The sequence below is a fragment of the Lutra lutra genome, chromosome 13 (assembly GCF_902655055.1).
Source record: "Lutra lutra chromosome 13, mLutLut1.2, whole genome shotgun sequence".
Taxonomy (NCBI): Eukaryota; Metazoa; Chordata; class Mammalia; order Carnivora; family Mustelidae; genus Lutra; species Lutra lutra.
Window position 1 is genome coordinate 92967214 of NC_062290.1, and position 22800 is coordinate 92990013.

At 57.8% G+C, this 22800-nt stretch overlaps 1 protein-coding gene across 2 annotated transcripts in view; it reads left to right on the top strand.

Moving 5' to 3' along the window:
* The first annotated feature begins 4374 nt into the window (after window positions 1-4374).
* The window catches only part of CAMSAP1 (calmodulin regulated spectrin associated protein 1), a 58105-nt gene continuing 39679 nt past the window's right edge, over window positions 4375-22800 (top strand). The window contains exons 1-2 of one of the 2 annotated variants that reach the window (XM_047698790.1): window positions 4375-4474; window positions 4623-4782. In XM_047698790.1, coding sequence (XP_047554746.1) covers window positions 4623-4782 — 160 coding nt within the window. In that variant the 5' untranslated portion in view covers window positions 4375-4474. The other variant, XM_047698789.1, reaches the window with a different exon arrangement.

A 22800-nucleotide genomic window follows, 5' to 3' on the forward strand; every position in this document is an offset into this window, starting at 1 on the left:
TGGTGACAAGCCTGCCATCCACGGCTCCCCCAGCAGCCCCAGCGCCAGCCTCTAAGCCAGCTCCTCCCCGAATGACCGCCACACCAGAGGTGATCCCACCGTCCTGAGTGGGGACAGAGGAAGCTGTTCCCCCACCCAGACGGGTCTTCTCAGCCTAGAAGAGGGGGGGACTAGCCCCCCGCCTCCCCCATCTTCAGAGATGAAGGAGGGATAAAGACATCTCAGACAAACAAAAGCCAAGGGGGTTCAACACCACCAAACCCGCCTTTCAGGACACGCTAAAGGGACCTCCTCAAGCTGTGATGAGAGGATGTGAAGTGACAATATAAAAGCAAATGAAAGTAGAAAAGCAAATACATAGTCACATTCAGAACCCCTCACCCCGCGACGGGCGTTTGAGGCACGGCTGGCTCAGTCGGTGGAGCGTGTGACTCTTAAGCTTGGGCTCATGAGTTCAAGCCCCATGTTGGGTGTAGAGACTGAAAAAAAAAAAAAAAAAGACTCTTATATCTGCATAAAAGAGAAAGGAGTTAGAGCGCACCACTGCAAGAAATAAGCCAGGAAAGAAGAACAAAAGAACAAAGTGATACAAAACAGTGAGCAAATTGGCAATTCCAAGTCCTTCCATTTATTAGTTCTTTTAAATGTAAATGGATTAAGTTTTCCAATCAAGAGACTTATCCTGGCTGAATGGATTAAAAGCAGGATCCAACAATACACTGCCTTTTGGCGATTCAATTCAGTTCTATGGACACACTTAGGCTGAAAGGATGTGAACACAGGTGCCCTGTGCATAGACGCCCAACGACAGCAGGGGCGGCTCTGCTGGTATGAGAGGAGAGAGACCGTCAGTCAAAATTGGTCATAAGAGACAAAGAAGGTCACTCAATAGTGGTTAAGGGGTCAATTTATCAAGAACACATAACAATTGTAAATATACAGCACCCAACATAGGAGCTTCTAAAAATCTGAAAAAAGAAATTAACAGAAGCAAAGGGGACAATAGACATACAGTGGTAGGAGGGGATTTGAAGATCCCACTATCGGCATTGGGTAGACTGCCCAGAGACAGACTCGGTAAGGAAACGGTGCATTTGAACAAACTGTGCACCCAACAGACCCAAGAGACACACACAGAACACTGCGCCCAGCAGCTGCAGAACGCAATTCTTCTCACGTGTGCACGGAGCGCTCTCCAGGACGTATCATAGGCTGGGCCACGAAGCAGGTCTTAATGAATCAAAGGAGACTGAAATCCTATCACAAGTCTTTTCTGACCATCATGATATGAAACGAGAAATCGGTAATAGGAGGACGGGGAGGCTGGGGTGGTGCAGTTAAGCATCTTCTTGCTTTCAGGTATGGTTGTGATCTCATCATCCTGAGATGAGCCCTGTGTCAGGCTCCATGCTTGGTGCAGAGTATGCATGAGATTCTCTCTCCCCCTTCCCCTCCCCCCAAATAAAGAAATAAAGTTAAAAGAAAAAAAATAAACAGAAGGACTACAAATATACTGAAATTAAAACACACACATCTGAATAACTAGGGGCTCAAAGAAGAAATCAAAAAAGAAGTCAGGAAGTATCGTCAGACAAACAGGATACAACATACAGAATTTATGGGGTGGGGCAAGAGCAGTTCTTTTTTTTTTTCTTTTTAAAGATTTTACTTATTTTATTTGACAGACAGAGATCACAAGTAGGCCAAGAGGCAGGCAGAGAGAGAGGAAGGGAAGCAGGCTCCCCACAGAGCAGAGAGCCCGATGCGGGGCTCGATCCCTGGACCCTGGGATCACGACCTGAGCCGAAGGCAGAGGCTTTAACCCACTGAGCCACCCAGGCGCCCCAAGAATTAACACCAATCTTTCTCAAAATCTTCCAAAAAACCTGAAGAGGGAAAGCACTCCCAAACAAATAATTCGGTTTAAAAATTGGCAAAGGATCTGAACAGACATTTCATCCAAAGAGGACATACCAGTGACCAACAAACACATGAAAATGGCAGTTGCCATGTTGCAACATCAGGGCCGTGTAACCCAGACCACAGTGAGGTATCATCTCACACTGGGCAGAATGGCTACAATCAAAAACGCAAGAGATAAGGAGTGTCGGCGAGGATGTGGAGAAGGGGGTCCTCATGCACTGATGGGGGGATGCAATCTGGTGCAGCCGTCGTGGAAAACGGTATGGAGGTTTTTCAAAAAATTAAAAACAAAACAAACAAAATTAAAAACAACTATCGTATGAGCCCAGTTCCACTTCTGGGTATATCACTGAAGGACATAAAACCACTCTCTCAAAGAGACATCTGCCCCCCCATGTTCATGACAGCATTATTCACTCAGCCAAGATGTGGACACAACCTGTGTTCAGCACTGTAGCATATCCTTGAAGGATGCTAGGAGAGTGAATACTAAATGTTCTACACACACACACACACACACACACACACACAGAGAAGGTAGCCAGGTGAGGAGATGGACGTAAACTGACCTGTGGTCGTTTCACGACATACACCCACATGTAAAAACTCCACATACTACATGCTACAACCGGACCAGGTCATCACAGTACACCTTACACAGTGCTACCTGTGAACTCATCTCAGTAAAGCTAACACCACCACCACCACCACCACCAAACCCCCCCCAAATGATTTGCCACACTTGAAAAAAATGGTCTGCTCTGGGCTTTATCTCAGGAATGCAAGGCTGGTTCAATATCTGAAAATCAACCAATACCACATTAATAGTGTAAAAAGACCCTACACCATTATCTCAACAATCACGAAAGGGCCTGGACAGAACCTAACCCCCTTTTGTGATAAAACACTCAGCAAACAAGTAATAGAGGGGAACTTCCTCAGCTGGGTAAGCTCGGAAAACCCCCCATTAACATAGTCCTGGACAGTGGAAGACTGGATGCTTTCTCCTAAGAGCAGAAACAAGACACGGACATGCACTGCGTGACCTTGGCTTAGCGGATGCCTGGAGGCTGTGGCCAGGGACATCAAGTAAGGGAAGAAATAAAGTGACCAGACTGACGAGTAAGAGGTACCAGAACGTGGGTTCACAGTTGTCATCATCTTAAATGCAGAAAATCTGTAGGGGTCAGCTGAAACACAGTCGGAACTAATAAGGCGTCCATCAAAGTAGCATGACACAGATCAACAGGGACACCCTTGGTATCACCCTTGACTGGGTCCTTCTCCCCCATTCCACGTCCTGCCCTGCGCCAGGTACAAGCTCCCTGCTGCCTGCCCTGCCCACCACCTGTTCCCTGACCCCACAGGGTTAGTCACCCCGCCCTTGCCCCCGTTCGGTGCTCCAGGGCCCCTGTGGCTCCCCGCTGAGAGAAGAGGTCAGAGCTTCCTGTGCTGATCACCCCCCACCCACCCCCTTTGTTAGCTGTGTCTCTTCCTCCTGGGCCCTGGACTCGGGCGTCCGTGTCGCTCATGGCCCAGCACTGCCGCCGCTGTGCCCCTGCCTGGACGCCCGGACGCCCCGGCCTGCCTTCCCTTCCCGCAGGCTCCAATGCGCCCGCGCCTCTTGGGGGGCGGCCCCTGCCCCTGCCGGGCACCCGGAGGGACCCCAGGCCGGGCTCTCCGCCGGGTGCTTGTGCAGTGACCGCGGGCTCCTCGCTGTGGCGTGGGATGATGGCCCTCCGCGCCCGGACCCCCACTCAGGAAGCCCGTGTCCCTGGTCTCTGCGGGCCCTGGGTCTCCAGGCCGGGAGTGGGTCCGCGGGGGACCACTGCGCACACACGCGAGGCCCCAAGGGCAGGGCGGCCCGGCCGCAGCGGCGCTCTCTGGGAGGGGGAGCCCCCGGGGATGCTCTGGGGGGCGGGGGTGTCGCCTCCCCGGGGGTATCCGTCTGCCCCCCGGGCGGCGGCTGGGACCTCTGGGGTGGACGACCCGGGGCCGGTGTGGAGGAGGCGCGGCCCAGACAAAGGGCTGCTGCGGGACTCGCCAGGGCCTTCGAGCCCGCCGGCGTCCGCGGTCTCGCCCGCGCCCGTTCCCGTTCCCGCGCCGGCTCCGCGCGACCCCGCGCCCGGGCTCGCGGACGGGGGCGGGGCCTCGGGTTGGCCCACTGCGCGTGCGGTGAGGGGCGGGACGCGTTCAGGCCGGGGGCGGGCTGCTCCCATTGCGCGTGCGGCTAGGGGCGGGGCGAGGGCTGGCCGGGGGGGCGGGGCGGCGGGCGGCACTCAGCGCGCGTGCGCAGGGCCTCGGCGTCGCGCGCGCTCCCGTCGGTTGGCCGCCTCCTCAGCGGCTGCCGCCGCCGCCCCCGCCGCCCCCGCCCCCGGCCCGCGCACGCGCCCCCAGCCCCGGCCCCGCGGCCTGGCCCGCGCCCCTCGTCTCGCCGCCTTCCCGGCCTCCGGGCCTCCGGGCCTCCGGGCCTCCCGGCGCCCCGGCCTCGCGGCGCGGCCCCGCAGCATGCAGCAGCAGCACCGGCGGCGGCGGCGGCGGCGGCTGTGAGGTGAGGCCGGGGCGGGGGCGGCCTCCCGGGGGCGGCGGTGCTCGCGGGCCCGGCCCCCTCGCGGGTCCCGGCGCGGCGAGGGGCGCGGCGCCTTTGTTGCGGCGGAGGCCGGGCGCCGCCCGCGCCGCAGCGGCCTTTTTGTGTGCAGATGGTGGACGCGGGCGGCTGCCCGGCCGGGGAGGGCTGGAGGAGGATGGAGGCCGCGCCCGACGGCGCCGTGGACATCGTGCCCCTGGACCGCTACGACTCGGCTCGCGCTAAGATCGCGGCCAACCTGCAGTGGATCTGCGCCAAGGCCTACGGCATCGGTGGGTCGGGGCGGGGCAGGGGCGGGGGTCCCGGGGGCGGCGGGTGGGGCCGGGGCCGGGGCCGCCTTTGTGCGCTGGGTCCCGGGCCGCACGCCGCCGCGCGTGGGTTCCTCCGGAGCCGGCCGGCCGCGGGCCGGGGCGCGCGATGGCGGGGGCGCGGGCGGGGGTCGCCCGGCAGGTGCTGCAGGAGGCGGCGCGTCCGCGGCCGCCGCTCGGTGGCTGCGCGGGGGTGGGTGCGGGGCCGGCCGTCCTGCCGGGGGGTGGGTGCGGGGGCAGACCCTGGACGCCCTGCGCTGGCGGGGCGCGCAGAAGCTCGCAGCGGAACTGCCCGGTCCCCGCGGTGGGCACCGGTTGTGAAGAACTGGGTAACCTTGTAGCCGCATCCGCTGCGTTCGGTCCTAATGTGCTTAGCGGATTACGATGCTCCTGGCTCCAGCTCTCGGAACTCCCAGACGAAGGGCCTCGTCGTGGCTTTGTAAGACCCGGTGCTTTGTTTTGGGTCCGTGCTGGGCGCTGGCCCAGCCTACCTTTTCCGTGGACGCCACTGTCCGGCGGCCTTTCCTCTGGTGCACACGTCCCGGCTCCAGGGCCGCAGCAGCGACGTGCGGAGCGGCCCTTGGGGTTGGACTTGGCGGACCCCGCGTGAGCCCGTCCGGAGCAGGGTGGCCCCGGGACAGGATCGCACCAGTTGGAGCGGCCTGTGCGCGGGGGAGGCCCGGCGGGTCGTGAGGGTAAACGGCCTGTGGCCTGCGCTGGTCGGCTTCCTTGGGTTGGCTGGACAGCGTGCGAGGAGCGCCTTTTCCTCCTTTCACAGCCTTGGGATCTGCGGTTTCGCTGATGGCTGCCCTGAAGCGATGCAGTTTCTGGGGAGTTGGGTGCGCACGTGAATTTTGTGATTTTAGGGAAAGCGTGGAATTGATAAAAACTGCAGGAACGTGAGAGTGAGCCGTGAGGAGGAATACCGGGTGTCTCGCAGCCGGGGTAAGGAAGGGCCCCTGAGCCTGGTGGGCCTTTGCGGCTTTGCCTCCGCCTGCCTGGTTCGCGCGGCCGTTGGCTGGTTTTTCTCTGCTGTGGCCTCCGAGAGGGCTTTCCGCCGGGCTACGTCTTAGGTTCTTTCCAGCTCCGGGCAGACTTCCTGCTTTTCCATGGCCGTGTAGTACCTCTCCGGAGGCTCGGTCACCGCGCACGGTCGCTGGCGGGGCTCTGGCTCCGAAGCCCAGTGTGCCCTTGGGCCCGGCTCCTGGGGCATGTGTGTAGGGTCTCGCTCCTGTGTGTGTTTTGGAGATTTTATGTATGGAAACGATTGCGTCCTGGTGGGGAATGCTGTGCGGGCACAGATACTTTTCAGAAGCCTTCTCGTTGCTCGCTTTCCGTTTCTTTAGCAGAGCAGATGTGTGTGTCTCACTGCGCTCAGCTCTGGCGGCCGGCGTGGGCTTCGTCCGCTCTCTGGAGATGAGTGTGCGTCTCTCAGGGTCCAGTTTTATTCCCAGTACCAGATCTCTCTCCAGTGCTTGTCGACGCATCCGGTAATTAATTCAGAGGCTCATTAAAATAGGCCTTACGGTTTTGGGATCGTTAAAGGTGGGTGTTCATAGAGCAGAACGGGTGCGGGAGCTGGAGGAGGAAAGATGCTGTCCCAGGACCTGAGACCGGATTCCGGGTTGCCCGTCCGGCATTCAGTGGCTCTCCCGTCGCGGTGGCGCGGTGGCCAAACGCTGAGTCTAGGAGGTCTGGTTTCCGTTCAGTTTTGCCAAACAAAAAGGCTTTTCCATTCTGTACGTTGATTCAGAAGGGGAACAGACTTCTTTTTCCCCCGAGTTGAGTGTCTCTTTAAATTTACAAATTTGGGCGATCCTGTCACGTGACCCAGAAGCCTTGGCTCAGCTGGAGTGGGTTCGTGGAGGTCGCTGGTGTGGAGGTCACGGCCTGGGTGGGAGACTGGCGCTGCCCGCGGACTGTCTGGTCTTTCAGGAGAGCAGAACGGTGGAGGGGAGTGGATTTTGATAGGATAGTTTAGACAGCACCCCCCCCCCCCGAAATTCTTCTCCTAATCTAGGGGCCTGTTCTTTGTTCCTTCTCTGGGACAGCTCCCTGTGTCTCTCCGGTTTAGTTCCAGCTAATTAGACGCGTTCTTCGGGTCTGCAGCTTCCAGGGCGCGTCGGTGTTGTGGGTGACGGTGAGAGCAGCTTCAGTGTTTCACCTGGACGGTTGTCATTGAGTAGCTGCGTGAACCTGAGTAGCTTCTCCTCTGTGCGGGAGTGGAAAGCACGCAGACGCTCTAGGGCCAGGTGCTCCGCGGCTGCCGTCATGCTTTGTGTCTGCCTTGGGGGACTGTCTGCGTCCCCCGGGTCACTGCGTGCCATCTGTAGTGCCCGGGGAGGCTCAGGGGCGTGTCCCTCCGCCGGGCCTGCTGGTGGCCTGCTGATGGCCTGCCGTGATTCAGAAAGGCGCCTTCGGCTCGCTGCAGCCCAGAGCCGGGGCCACCTTGTGCTTGCTCTGCCCCTCCTTCTCGGGGTGACTGTGGTTTCGTGGGGAGTGGTGTCGTTATTTTCTTAGCGGTAACGTACTGCGTGTGCTGAAGGTGTTCGCTTAAAAGTATCTGCAAGAAAGAGTAGAAGCCGGTGCCCGGCTGGCTTGGTCGGTAGGCCGTGCGACATTTGGTCTCTGAGTCCTGAGTTCAAGACCACCTTGGGGCTAGAGCTTACTTACGAAAGCCAAAAGAAATAAAAGTAGGGTTTACCTGGGAAATTTTGTGATGTCTTTTTCGGTGAAAGTTGTAAGAAATTTGTAAAAAAGGAGTGACCTGAAGTGCCATTTGTTTACAGGGGAGAGTGCTGTAAGGGGTTACCACATTCCTGGCGTTGATTTTAGCTCATGACCTTAGAGGCTTAAAGGGTTCTAGGCCTTGGTTTCAGGGGTAGCGGCAGGGCATAATTGTTCTCTTCCAAGGACAGTGTTGAACCAGCAGGCAGGGAAAGTACTGGAAGGCACTCAGCTGTTTTCAGACTTGTTGCTACGTGGCCGAGTGCTGGTGACTTTCCTGTCAAGCAGCCCCGGGAGCCAGGCTGACACTGGTCACACCTCAACACTCCCTGGCCAGGGGCTGAGCTGCCCGAGCTGGGCAGGCCCGGAGGGGCCACCAGGGCAGCTCACGGGGGTGGAGAGAGCCTGTCCTCCTCGAGGGATTGACCCTCGTCCTCGCACTCGCACTGGAGTGATCAGACAACTGATTGGGAAAGCGTGTTGTGGGAAGGGAACTCCTCATGGCTGGGCTGGGTCTCTGCGGCGGAGCTGGGGGATCTGCTGCTGTGTCGCGTTCTGCAGACTGCAGGGATGGCCTGGACCCTGTCTGCTCAGTGGGTGTCAGGAGCAGCCTCTCTTCAGTGTCAACTCTGGGGCTCACCACCTTGCTTTGTCACAGGGACCTTTGGTGAAAATGAACTGTGTGCTCCGAACCCCTCTCCAGGCCCCAGAACTGGAAGTAGAGCCGGGGCTGCTCTTGTCCCTAGGCTGGTGGGAGAACAGGCCCTTGTGTGTCTCAGTCCGGAGGTCCTCATTTGCAAGCAGATGGTCGTTTTTTTTAACCCAGTGATTCACTCAGATTCCTGGTTTGTGAGTTCACATTGTATTTTTTTTTAATTAAAAAAAATTTTTTTTGAAGACCTCATTTATTTATTTGACAAAGAGGGAGAGACACAGTGAACACAAGCAGGGGGAACTGCAGAGGGAGAGGGAGATGCAGGATCCCCATTGAGCAGGGAGCCTGACATGGGGCTCGATCCCAGGACCCTGGGGTCATGACCTGAGCCGAAGGCAGCTGCTTCACGACTGAGCCCTGCAGGTGCCCCTGGATTGTACTTTCTAATAGTCGATTGTTCTTGGCAAGAGCTTTGGGACTTTGGAGGTGGAGGGCCAGGCAGCCTGGATGTACCCTCTAGGTTTCCTAGATAGTGAAGGGGCCGCTGCTTGGCCTGTGGCACGACCTTCCCTCTGCTCGGGAGCGCTGAGGACTGCCTGGTGTCTGTGGGGCCAGAGGTCCCGGTTGTCCTGGTGGATCTCTGTTTGCCGCACTCAGCTGCTTGTCCGGTGGGTGCCAGAGCCGGAACCCTTCTTGAAGCGGCTGGAGTGCGGAGAGAGACGGTGTGTGTTCCGTCCCCACGGCCGTGACCTGCGTGAGTTTGCGTTTCTAGAGCTCTACCAGTTTGCACGCATCCCCTTTCCTGTCCTGTTGCCACCGGCTAAGCTAACCGGGGCGTGGATGTCCACCTCGAAGTTCAGACTGTCCCGATCCTTTACATGGGAGCGACCCTCAGAGCGGCCGGCCGCTCCCAGGCTGCAGCGGTAAACTCGCGCACGTGCCCCTCCAAGAACCCCGTCCGTGGGACCTTTACCCCCGACTAGCTCCGGGGCTTCCCCTGCTGTTGATTGGTTTCGTGGCTGTGGTGCCGCGTGGACAGTGTTCTTTTTTACTTCCTAGTTGGACGGTTGAGCCACTCCGATTGCTTTCATCCGTCGTCTGATCGGAGCGCGGCCGGGATGGGGCCAGCGATCACCACGTGCTGCCCCGGGCGTCACTGTCGTGTGCGCTCCGTAGCCCAGGGCGTCCGTATGGGCCGAGGTGCGTCCATCAGCCTGAAGCCCACGCGAGCTGTGTAGGGAGGGAAGGGAGGTGAGCGAGCGCAGCGCGGCGTCCGTGCCTCAGCCGTCGGGAGGCGGACTGGGGAGCCGCCGGCTGGGGGAGTGGGCCGTGGAGCCGTGGGCAGGCTTCGTGGGTCAGAGGCTCGGAAGGATGGGTCCGGTGTGGGAAGCCCCTCCGGGAGAGAGAGGGGCGTCTGGCTGGTTGTGTGCAGGAGAAGAAGTGCTCGATGCGGACTGAGTAACCTCGTGACAGGGCTCGTGGACCGGAGTAGTAGGGATTGGTTTAGGAGACCAGTGTGGACCAGGTGGTCCGCGGTGTTCCACGCTGGGTGGGGTTTCTTTCGTGACGTGTGTCTGGGAAGGTTTGTGTGTGGGGGGCTGATGAGAGATGGAGCCTGGCAGGATTCTTCTAGCAGGTTGGAGTGGGCAGAGGCTGTAGTCCGGTGGGATACCTGGGATCAGCTCTCAGGGTGTTTCGGCTGCCATGATGACATTACATAGCCTGGATGACGTCTGTCTCCCCCAGTGCTGGGGGCTGCAAGCCCCGGACCCTGGCACAGGCAGCATCGGCGTGCGGCGAGCCTGCTTCCTGCCTTGGGGGTGGCTGCTCCGTGCCGGGGCAGGAGGGATGGGAGAGCTCTCTGGAGCCTCCTTATGAGGGCACTAACCCCCCGGTGAGGGTGGCACCTCCTCACGCCTTCAGTCCGGGGCTGGCTTTCACTCTGCGGGTTTGGAGGGTGCACACAGAGTCCCTAGCAGAGCTGGAGCTGTTTTGCTTTATGGGCTGAGGCTTAGCCTAGCCTGTCTGCAGCGGGGACGACAGAGCAGATGAGCCCCCCGAGACCGGCTGGGCTGACGTTGGGGTGGGAGGTGGGCCCGCACAGGGCCTCCTGGGTGGGAATAGTTAGTCCTTATTCCGCACAGCTTTTCTGCTTTCGTGTCTTTCCGACTCCTCCATCTGGCCTAGCCCTTGCTGTGCGCCTAATCCGTTCACTTCCGGGCCCCTTGGTGACTGTCCTTTACTCGCTTCAGACTCACTCATACAAAATTAGATTGCTGTGTGCTGTGTGCTGTGGACTCGGGGGTCCTTGACAGGCCTCTCAGGGCTAGGGTAGTGCCCGACTCGGCCGCGCACTCAGACACCTGGACTCGGCCGCACACTCAGACACCTGGGACGCACCCAAGGGGACAGGCACCTGGGGAAGGAACAGGTGCTGTGGCAGAGCAGGTAAGGGGAGCGTGAGGGAATCTAGAGTGTTCCACTCAAGTTAAGTGAGGCTTGAGTTTGTGGCTTAGGTGGGGAAGAACCAGGTGGAGGTGAGGGCACAGGTGGTCGGAAGCCGGGATGAAGAGGAGGAGATAGGGTAGGGCCCCTTCCTGCCCAGGGACCACCAGCCTTGCAGCTGGGACTGGCGTGGGCTCTGGGTGCACGGTGGGAAGGCGAGTATACGTTGGGAGAGATGCCTGGGGCCCGGCCTTGGGCCGCCTTGAATGCTGGCGGGCAGAGCGGGTTTTGTTCTGTCAACTGGGGAGCTGTTGAAGGTTCCTGAGGTGAGAAGAGACGTTGGAGACCTGTGCCTTCCAGAGAAGTCTCTGTAGGGTAGGGTAATGTCCCTCGTTTGGCAGGTGTACTGGGAAGAATTTTCCTTCGGACCCCTGGGAAAATCGGCTCTGTTGAGAGACACTTTGCACACGAACGTACAACAAAGCGCACACGTTCCAAGAATGTGGTTTGAGGAGCCCGAGCACGTCAAGGTGAGCTCTTTGCACTGACCATCTACGGGGGTCCATGTGCGCCCCTCCAGCGGGTCCCAGCCCAGAGCCTCTCCGATGTGCTCCAGGGGCTGTGGGTGCGCTCGGATTTTCCAGGGCCTCTAGAAACACACCGCAGCTATGCCGTGTGGCTTCCTGCGCGTGGCCTGGTAATTTGGAGATTCAGCTCTCCGTGTGCAGACCTTTTTGCTGCGTGGGGCGAGCGGCGGCCCCTGTGGTCTGGCTGCTCCCACGGGCGTGGCCGCTGGGACTTCTGTCTGCCACGGATACCGCTGCTGTGGGCGCTTGGACACGGCTGGGTGTGGGCATCTGTTTCCGTCGTCCTGGGGGACACCTGGCCCTGGAGTTGCTGGGTCACGTGGTGTTTTTCACTTCCCCTTCCTGTTTGCACCAGCGAAGTGTGAGAGCCCCAGCCGACGCGCATCCTTGCCAGCACACGGTACTGTCGGTCTTTGTAACTTCAGCCGTTTGGGCGCACGGGTCGTGCTGGTTCCTGGTGGTTCGGGTGTGCGTTGCCCTCATGACTCGGTGATCGGCACTTTTTTCTAGGCTTGTTGGCTGTTTGAATCTTTGTCGTTGTTGTTGTTGGTTTTCAGGTCTTTGGACAGTGTTTTAAGAAATTAAACTTTTATTTTGAGATAATGGTATGTTAATATGGCATTTGTAAGAAATTACACAGTGAGGTCTTGGGCCCCCTTTCCTCAGTCTCCCCTGTGGTAACTTCTCACAGAACAGCAACTGGGAACGACAGCCAGGTTACTGACGCTGCGGGATGCAGACGCAGAACATTCCGCTCCCACAGAGACCGCACCTGCCGCCCTTCCTTTGCTTGCTCTTTGTCTCGGTTCCCGGGGTGGTAGATTACTAAGCCTTTTTCCTTTTCTGGTCTCAGTGCTCGGTGCTATAAATTTCCCACTTGGTACTGCCTTTGCTGCATCCCACATACGTCTGGTATGTTGTGTTTTCATTTTCATTCAGTTCTGTGAGCTCTGTTTCCCTTGATGCTTCTCGTTGACCCAGGAGTTATTTTTAAGTGTGATTTCCACGTGTTGAGATTTTCCTGTTTTGTTTTTCTGTCGTGATTTCTAGTGTGACTCTGCTGTGGTGAGGTAATACTCTGTAGGATTTCTAGTCTTTTAAACTTCTTGGAGTTTGTTTTGCTGCCCAGGTCTTTGTGGTGAACGTTCCTTGGGCGCTGGAGGAGATGCGTTTTCTACTTGGGATGCAGTGGTCTGCACGTGCCCGCTGGGTTCCTCGGCTGGGTGGGATCGTGCCCTCGTCGATTTCCGTGTAGCCCTTCTGTCGGTTGCCGGTAGGAGTGTTGAAGCTCTGAACCCTGCTTGCCTACTTGTCCGTTTCTCTTCTCTTCCCTCAGGTTCGGAGGCTCTAATTGGGTGCGTTCCCATTTAGGATCTTAATGTCTTTCTGATGGGTTGACCCTCTTATCGTTAGGTGATACATCTCTGTGTCTTCAGTCGTCTTCTGCTGTGTCCTGTACTGCTGGAGCAAGGCCTGCACTCGTGTGTTTGTTTGGGAACAGGGTTTTCCTGGCACTGCCGCTCTGGTCCCTTCATTTCCAGCCTCCTGCGTCATGGACTTTGAGGCGAATCTCTCGTCCACAGCACATGGCAGTATTGGTCCACTCTGCCGGTCTTTGTCTTTTATGTGTGGTCCTTGGGGTGTTTACGTTTAGTGGAGTTGCTAGTAGTTAAGGCTTAAGTCTGACATTTTATTGTGTTTTATGCTTCTTGTTCCTGTTTTCATTTTCTGCCTTCCCACGGATCGCTTGACTACTTCTCAGGACTGCATCTTGATCAGTGTAGGTTGTTTGCAGGAGCACGTCTCCAGTTCTCTCAGTAGCTCTGGGTGTCACAGTGTATGGGACTCACCCCGGCGGACTGGTACCGGTTGGCCATTTCGAGTGAGGTGTCAAAAACCTTTTTCCGCCTTGGTTGCTTTGCTCTCCTCACCTTGAATACCATTGTTGTATCAGAGGGTGTGGGGGTCTTCGTTTGTCACCAGATGTCGTTCAGAAAACTCAGGAGGAGGATAGTCTGTTGCATTTAACCAAATTATCAGTACCCTTCTGTTATTCTTCCTCCCTGATGCTCCAGGATTCCCTCTTCTATCATATTTAGACATTCGTTTAAGGTTTGCTGGACGTTTTTTTAAATATTTAAGAAAATTAAAAAAAAATCTATTTGAGAAAGAGAGTGGGAGAGGGTTTGAGGAGGGTGAGAGGCAGAGGGAGAAGCAGACTCCCTGCTGAGCAGAGGTCCTGATGTGGGACTGGATCCCAGGACCCCGGGGTCATGACCCAAGCCGAAGGCAGAGACTTTATTGAGTGAGCCACCCAGGCGCCCTGGAAATTACTGTTTTTTTTTTTTTTTTTAAAGTTTTCCTGTGTCTGGGGGTGCCTGGCTGGTGCAGTCATTTGGGCTTCCAGCTGTTAGTTTCAGCTCAGGTCATGAGCTCAGGGTTGTGGGATTGAGCTCACTTCAGGCTCCATGCTCAGGGTGGAGTCTGCTTGAGTTTCTCTTTCCCGCTGCCCCTTCCCTGGGCAGAATAAGTAAATAAGTAGATAAATAAAGTTTGTTTCCCACTTCAGATGTCTCTATTTCTCCTTCATTCCTTCACCAGATGTGGAATCTGCTTGATGGCTCTTTACCACAAGCGCGGGAAAAAGGTGTGCCGCTGCGTCCAGCCCACGTGGCTCCGGGAGAGACCTGCTGTCCGTCGAGCTCGGGGCCCCGTTTGGAGTGCAGGGTTTCTCCTCAGCTGCTTCCAAATATTTTTTTGTCTTTAATTTTCAAAAGTTAGTGATGATGTGTCTCAGTGTGGATTTCTTTGGGTTTGTGTTATTTGGGGTTCACTCGGTTTCTTGGAACCTGTGGATTTATCGTTTCTGCCGTATTTGGGAGGTTTTCAGCCATCATTTTCTCCTCATACTCTTTCAGCCCTGCTCGCTGTTCCCTCTGTTCGGGGCCCCCAGGGATGTTGGCTCTCATGCTCCTCTCCTGCAGGCCCCGGGGCTCATTTGTCTTCGGCGTGCTGTCTGTCTGTCCAGCCTGGGGGACTGTGTCTCTCTGCCCACAGGCTCACTGCCGCCGCCCTCCGTCGTGTCTGCTGTTGAGCCCGGCCACCAGTGCGGTTTGTTGCTCTGGTTTTCAGTTTTATATTTGGTTCTTTTATCACTTCTTTTTCTTTGCTGAAATTCTCAATTTTTCTTGTTTCAGGAGGATTTTTCGTTGCCTGTGGACTCACTTTACTGATAGTTACTTTAAAGTCCTCGTCGGAGAACTCCGACATTCTGCTCGCTTTGGTGTTGGTGTCAGTCGGTGGTCTTTCCTCATGAGTCATGAGTTTCCTGGTTCTGGGTGTGACAAGGGATTTTCGATCATTTTTGTGTCGGGAGCCTCTGGGTCCCATCTTCAGTTCCCGCAGCATCATCCCTAGTCAAGCACAGCACGCCGGCCTGGGCCTACTGTGTGCAGCGTGGTGCCAAGGACAGTCTAATGTTCAGGGCCCGAGTGCTTTCGGGATGGCTGCCTGGTGCGTCTGCGGCCGGGGGTGCTCCCGTTGTGCCTGCTGGTGCTGCTTTTAGGAGCGGAAGAGCTTCCTGGCGCTGGACGGCCTGGTGTCTCTGGAGGACAGAGAGCCTGTCCCGGGCCGGGTGCTGGCCGTGGTGGGTCCCCCTGTGCAGACTGTCGGAGGATGGGGGATGGAAGGAGAGTACTTCTAGACCGGGGGCTGTGTGGAGCGAGGTGCTCCAGACTGCTCAGTAGTGCGGCTTCTTGTCTGCCCCCACTGGTTCTGCCGGGCCGGCCTCCGTGTGGGGCTCCCGGTCAGTGTGGGGCAGGAATGAGCCCACTCGGCTTGCCTTCTCTTACGAGGCGGAGGGTCAAGAAAGCCCGGTCTGGACACTCCTGTTGCGTGGGAGGTCATGAGCTGCCCCTTGGCTGTGCCACTCCTCCAGTCCGGGGGTCCCAGAACGGTTTGCCCTCCTCAGGCAGCTTTCATAGTCTCCTTTTGGTTGTCTTTTGACTTTCTTCCAAGGTTTGTGGTTGGACTTAGAGGAGAGGAGCAGGGAGGGGCAAGTCCGTGCCCCCTTGTCCTTGAGCACTTGGCCACAGGGCCCTCACGGCTGCTCTGAGTTTGTGTTGTGTTCTCCGGTTCTGCTGCACTGCCAGCAGGCTCTTCCGTGCGTGCGCCTCCGCCTGTACCCTGGGTTTCGTGAACTTGGCAAGTGTGGAAGATTCTTGTGTGTTTGCTGGAGGATAGTTTCTGCCCCGTGTTTTCTCTCCTCCCTCTTCCTGTGACACTTGCAGACTCCGTCGTTTTCCTTCTCTGCTGCGCGTTCTCCGTGGCTGGTCTGCGGCTCACCAGTCCAGTCTGTAAAATGAAGCTTAGTTACCGTACCTTTTTGTTCTGGAACTTCTGCTTCGTCATTTTTCTTACCTGTCAAATTCTTTTTTCTTTTTTTGTAATTTCCAGATTGCGTTTCTGTCAAAATGCTTCCCTGTCTTTTTTTAATATTTTATGTTTCATTTTTTATACTTTTATATTTTTATTTTATTTTTAAAGATTTTGAAGATTTTATTTATCTGAGAGAGAGAGAGAGAGAGAGCGCGCGCGCATACACGAGAGAGCACAAGGAGGGGGAGCAGCAGAGGGAGAGGGAGAAGCCGACTCCCCGCTGAGCAGGGAGCCCGATGTGGGACTCGATCCCAGGACCCCGGGATCCTGGCCTGAGCCGAAGGCAGGCGCTTCACCGACTGAGCCACGCAGGCGCCCCTTCGTCTTGTCTTTTCTCCTTCCATTGTTTAGCTGGAGGCCTCTGCTAACTACCCTTGAGTCAGCGGAGGCCTCCAGCTCATCACCCCAGCCGTCGTCTCTGGAACCTGCTGCTTCGTCTTTGTTTCGTTGCCGTTTAATCAGGACGCGTCTGGGCACTGTTTTCTTCCAGTCGGTTCTGTTTGGTTTTGCTGGGCTTCCTAAGCCTGCAGACCTGTGTCTTCCAGTAACTGCGGGGAGAGTTTGGCCATGACTTACTCAGAGGCTTCCGGGCACCAGTCTCTTCCCTGCAGGAGCACAGGCGTCAGACGTCCGATGTCGCCCCACTGCTCCCCGAGGCTCTTCCTTCTCTTCCGTCTGTCCCTTCAGCTTGATGATGTCACACACACGTCTCTGCTTCACTGACCCACTTCCCCGTCCTCTTCATTCTCCTTCCTGCTCAGAGAACATTTTGTCGATACACCATATTGTTCTGTCCTCAAATTTTGGTTCTTTTTTTCTCCCAGTTTTATTTCTCTGCTGAGAACTTTAATCGTCTCATTTATTTCCAGAGTCCTGACCTTGACCTTGTAGAGCCTGGTTGTAGTCCGTGCTTAAAGTCGGTCATTCTGACATTGGGGTCATCTCGGGGTTGGCGTCTGTTGCTTGAGTCCCCCCCCCCCCCCACCAAGAATTGGTCACATTTTCCTGCTTTTTATTTTATTTTATTTTATTTTTTAAAAAGATTTATTTATTTGTCAGAGGGAGAGAGGGAGAGCATGCACAGGCAGACAGAGAGGCAGGCAAAGACAGAGAGAGAAGCAGGCTCCCTGCCGAGCAAGGAGCCCAGTGTGGGGCTTGATCCCAGGACGCTGGGATCATGACCTGAGCCGAAGGCAGCGGCTTAACCCACTGAGCCACCCAAGCATCCCTATTTTATTTTTTAAAAAAGATTTATGTACTTTAGAGAGAGAGCGAGAGCACAAGTGAGAGTGCATGAGGGGGGAGGGTAAAGGAGGAGGAGAGAGAATCCCAAGCCGACTTTGCGCTGAGTATGGAGCCCGTGGGTTGGATTCCACGACCCTGAGGTCATGACCTGAGCCGAAACGGAGTCAGACGCTCAACCGACTGAGCTACCCAGGCGCCCCTTTCCTCATTTTTACGTGTTGACGAATTATGGATTGTGCGTTGGACATTTTGACTGTTGTGCTGTGGGGCGTGTTCTAGGTCCTGCTGAAGTCTTCCGACACTGCTGATGTGTCCTGGTGCTTTGTAGTGGGTGGTAGTAATCACCTTTAGGTTCAGGCCATGGGCCTGTTGTGCTGTTTGTGTGCAGTGCGTTCAAGGTCATTGTGGTTCTTTGGGTCTCTCCCACATGCACGTAGCTCAGGGTTGTGTGGGTTCATCCATGGAATTAGGGATCCCCTTCCTGGTTCTCTCCTTTCTTGGATTCTCCCTACACTTTCTGGCTTCAAGAAGCCCCTTTCCTCCGGCTAGAAGGACAGTGCTTCAGGTGGAGTCCTAGCTGCCCACGATGTCACCGTGCAGTCCCAGCGTGCCAGGGGTGGGGTGGCCAGCGAAGAGAGGTGGGAAAACGGCAGCTGCCCTCAGGTCCTCAGACCATGGGGGCCCCTCCCCTCTCGTGTTCTGTCTCCTGCACTGTCCCCACCATCCTGTGACCAGGGCGGGCTGGAAGGGAAGAGGGAAATTAAGCCCGGGTCCCACTTGCCAGCATGGAGGGCCCTTTCCTTGGTCATCTGGCAGGAAGGACCCGGTTTGCGTCAGAACTTTGTGTGCCCCCCGTGCGGTGCTACGTCAGGCTGCCCTCGGCTCAGAGGCAGGAGAGGAGCCGGGTACAGAGCTGGGGACCCCGTAAGTGTTGCTCCTTCGGGCTTGGCTTCTGCTCGCACAGTTGCCTGCTGTTGTTGGCGTCGAGAACCCTCCCGTGGCTGCTTTCAGTTTCCTGCGGAGTTCATGGTGGTCCGTGGGGAGAGGCTGTCCTGACCTCCTTCAGCCTGGCAGTCCGGCAGGCCCGGGAGCCGGCTGCTCCTGCTCTTTGTCTCTGCTGGCTTTGTGCAGGATGTCCTGTGGCTTTGCTCCTCTGCTTCTTGTCATTTGTGCTGAGTGGATGCGGTGTCTGGGGGATGGCAGGGACCCTCGGAAGTCTGAGACGGAGCCTTCCTCTGGGAGGAGCGTGCGTTTGTAGACCCTGGCCCCAGTCGCCGGTCGCCTCCCTCCCGGGTGCTGCTCCGGCTGCTCTCAGGGTCTGCTGAGCCTCTGGTTCAAGCCCGTTCTTGGGGTGCAGCCTTTGGGGTTTTCAGCCGAGAGCATCTGCAAGGTTACCCGGGTTCTCTGCTCTTCCCGCCCTGCAAGTCCAAATTTTGCCCTTAAAACTTGAAAGGAGCTAGAAACGTGGCTTACTCTCTTTCTATTTTTCTTTTTCTTTCTTTTTTAAGATTTTATTTATCTGAGAGAGCTGAGCCAGTAGTGCAGGCACAAGTCAAGGGGAGGGGCAGAGGGAGAGAAGCAGGCTTCCCACTGAGCGTGGAGTCCGACACAGAGCTCGATCCCACAACCCTGAGCTCATGACCTGAGCCGAAGGTAGACCCTTCACAGACTGAGCCCCCAGGTGCCCCAGCTGCAGGGTCCTCCTGGGACACAGGCTGGACCGGACAGCATGCTGCAGCAGCATGGGCTCTCTGGAACGTGTCCAGTGACCTTGTCCTCGTCAGCTAGCCGGACCCTCGAAGGTGTCAGTTCTGTGTGTACCGTCTGGGGTGTGCGGCCTCCCAGTACTGGACAGCTCCTCTCCGTGTGGGTGTGTAAGGGTCCTGACTTTGTGTCTGGTCATGAGTCTTCCCTTGCCAGATACGGGGTACTCACCTCCTTCGCACTGGTCCTGCTGGCGGGCGCCCACGGTGGAACCCCAGGGGTGGTAGCTGCGAGTGCTGTCTCTTCCCTGGGGAGAGGGACTAGCACTTCCTGGGGAGTCTCTGAGGTGTGAGCTGGGAGGGTCTTGCCAGGACATTGGCACTGGGGTTTGTGCTCAACCCTTCCCTCCCCCAGGCACCGTCCTCGACGGTCAGAGAGCTGTTCTCCGAGTTGTACTCCCCGGCCTCGAAGTGGAGGGGAGAGGGAGGACGGGGCGAGGCCTGCTGAGGGCTGACAGTTCTGCTTCCCAAGTTGCCATGTGCTGGGCCAGGGCCGTAGTGTCTCCACCTACCGGGGGTAGCACTGTGTGGTCTGCAGCCCCCTCTTCTCTTCAGCAGCGCCTGGCCCTCCTCTGCTCTGGTCTTGGGTTTCCCTCCACCCTGGGACTTCTTTTTAGTGGAGTTTCTCAGAGTTTTGTGTTAGTGTTTTCATTCATTTAAGAAACGCTTGCTCTTCCTCCTTGGAGCGCGCTTGTAAACACCGGTGGGTCCCCGGCAGAGGACTCTGACGTTTGGGCCCTTGCGGGGTCGGGGGTCTCTTGACTGTAGGTTCTTTCTGTTTTCTTTGCGGAGTAAATCCAGATGGCGTTTTGGATGTTCTGACGCTGACATGGGAGACTCTGGATCCTGTTGAGATCTAGAAAGTTTTCTTTAAACCGGTGGCCCGGTTAGGCCGAGACCGAGTCTGCCTGCCTCGTGTGCGGCTCAGCTCCGTGTTCGTTTGGTCCTAAAAGGCCTGGGCCACTCTGGTCGGTCCACAGGACACCACAGTGAAACCTGGGTCCCAGTGTAGTTCTCAGGCCGTTGCTGTGCCGATCCCGTCGGGGTCACACCGCGGCCACGCGGGTCGTGTGGGGCAGGACGCACAGATTTTGGGATTCCCTACGCAGCATCCGCTCCTGCTTTCTGAGGCGGGGTTCCCAGGGTCTGTCCCCCTGGCCTGGCTGGAAGACGAGTCTGTGCTGCCTGCACCCGAGGCGGCCCCAGCACGGCGGCGGGGAGGAGCGCGCACAGGGCGCCTGCTCGCACGACTGCTGGCTGCGGCCGCGGCTGCGCTCGGCGGCTGCAGGGCAGGAGGGTTCACGGGTTCCGCCTGGCACGGCTGCTCGGCTTTCTTGTGCTCCTGGCGTAGGCTTGGGGTGTGGGCAGACTTGAAGGCCTCTGGCCGATTTTACTGCCCTGATGATTTGTGGGGCTTGTCCCTGTGCGTCCCCAGTGAGAGGCGGCATAGGTGTCCTTGATAGGGACCGTCACAGCCTCCTCTGGAACCTCAGCAGTGGCCACTCTCAGTGGCATGAGTGCTGACGTCTTGGCACCCGCCCGTGGTGGGAGATGGGCTGCGGCAGGGCACGGCGGGGCTGCCGGAAGCCCCAGGCTGAGGTGCTGTCCTGCTGGTCGTGGCGGCTGGGTGGTCTTTGCTGTCCTCAGACCCCGCTGGAGCCGGTTGGGGTCTTGGGCTTCAGTGGGGGGCCGTAGCAGGGTGTCAGTGGGGGGCTCCCTTGCCTAGCTCTGGGTGCAGGGGACGTGGCGTCAGTCTGCAGGGCGGGACGTGGCGGGGCGGACAGCGACGGATGGGGGCTTCCTTGATGTGCCCCTTTAACCTCTTAAAGTTCTTGACGGTCGTGTGGAGGAGAGCGGCAGCTAGCACTTGCGTGGGACCTGAGCCCCACAGACTGCAGCTCTGCCCTCAGCGCCATGACTCAGGTCTCTGCCTTGGACAGGGGGTCAGGCCCTCTTAGCACCTGAGGATCTGGGAGGCCCAGGAGTCGGAGGCGCTGCCCTCTGTCGCCTGCGCACCTGCTGCCCGTCTCCGCTTCCTGCACCTGCTCTGCGCCCTCCCTCTGTGGAGCGGGCTGGCCCGAGCCCTCCCATCGCCCACACTGCCTTTGCGTCACATGCACCTGCGGGTGCTAGCCCTGTGTCGCTGGCCGTCCACCGTGTGCCTGCTGTCACTGCAGGCCTGTGTCACCGGGACCCCTGTCCCCCAGACCACGCTCTTGTGGCCCCATGTTCTGCTCGGTTGCCAGGCATCGCCCTCCTGCTCGGGAGCCTCCTGCCTTCTAGCTGTCTGCTGGGAGCGCCTTCGGCTCGTGGCCTCTGCCCTCACACTCTCCTGCTGCTTCCCCCTTCCTGCCTTCTGTCTGTCCTTCCGTCCATCCTTCTTTCCTTCCTTCTGTGCATCCCTCTCAGCCAGAGACCTGGCCACCAGCAGCACTAGCAGTGGCGCTCTCTGCTGTCGCTCTCAGGCCTCGGTCTGCTGGCTGTTCTCCTGTGGTCGCGGTCGCGGTCGATCGGAGCTGCTCCCGCTGCCGCCTGCAGGCCCCCTGCCACCCTCAAAGCCATGGGAGGCGCTGGCCCTCTGCAGCCCCTTCTTCCGTCCCCCTTCCTCACCCGGCTCCTCCCAGGGCCAGCGCTGCCTCCCAATTGTCAATCCATGGGCACCTTCCAGTCTCACTGCCGCTTAAACGTGTTCTCTCCTTGACCCCACCTTCTGGGGTACCCCCTGCCCTGACCTCTTCTCCGTGTCAGGGCTTGGCAGCCATCGGTGGGCGATGTGCCCTCTGCACGCTCTCCCCGTGGCCGCCCTGACGATTTCTGGGGCGTGGGTCCCAGCCAGCTCCTTTCTCCAGCGCTCGGGTCTCTGGGTTTTTCTGCCTCTGCTGAGACCCCTGCGAGAGCCCCCTGGACGCCACAAAGCTGTCGTGCCTGGCGGAGAGCGTCCTTCTCGCCTGGCCGTCCCCTGTGCTTCTGGTTTTCGAGTTCGCGGAAGCCCCGTCCTGCATCTCGTCGGCCAGGTGGGAAACTTGCCGTCTTCCTTGGTCGCAGCGCAGACCTGGTGCCCCTCCCGCTGCTGCCTGCTCACAGCCAGCCCTTGTCGCCACTCAGGCCGCCGACTGCAGTGGGGCTCTGGCAGCCGGTGACCCCTGTCCTCTGACTCCCCCGATCCCCCTGAGGCCGGTCGACCCCGTTACTTTAGGCCCCCTGGGCACCTGTGCCTGCCTCAGTCCCTGATGGCCCCATGGACGCCCCAAGGCCCTCCTGTGTGGGCAGCGGGTAGGAGCCTAGTCGGTCGCCTGGTGGGCGAGTAACGAAGTGGCCTGTGTGGTGGGCTCCTCCTGCGGCCTTGAGCCGTGGTTTCCCAGAATCCTCTCGTCAGGGTCCTGGCCTCATGTGTCCCTCATGTGTCATTGTCCCTGCCCCCCTTCCTGCCTCATCGGCTGTGGACGGTCTGCTCCCTGCCCTGCTATGCCGGCCTGGGGTCTCATCTGTGCCCCACTGCTCCCTGTCCCCATCTACATGGTGCCCAGAGCCTTGTGTCCGTGTCACTTGGTGACTTCTCAGTCATCTGAAGAGGCTGTGCCCCAGGTGGTGGCTCTGCCTCGTTGGACCCCCTTGTTTCTGCACGTTTTTGGCTCACAGGAGGTACTCAGAAAATAAGACCTAAACTAGCGGCTGATTGTGACCGACTGGTCTTGGCTTGTAGGGGAGACGGACAGTCAGTCACTGGGTAAAGGTCCAAGACGTTTGCAAGTTGTCTTTTTTTAAAATGGTTGTTGACTTCAGTAAAACCGATGGGAAATTTCAGAAATGTGCCCAAGCAGTCCTGGCAGGCGCTGAGCCCCCGAAGCAGCTGGTTAGCTGACTCTGCTGGGGGGGGGGGCAGGGTGGGGAGGGGCTGGTGTGGCCCTGGGGGACGGGTACAGGGACCCGCGGGGACACGGGGCAGCAGGGGGCCTGTGTCGAGGTCCAGAGCGTGTACCTGGAGTGGATGCATCATTTTCCCGTAACTGCCAGGGTCCTGATTCCACAGGTTAGGTGAGTCAGTGATAGGACTCATGTTCATGTCCATCCGTGATTAAAAAGTGGTTTATGTGAATCCATTTATAGCGATTATTATTGTTAT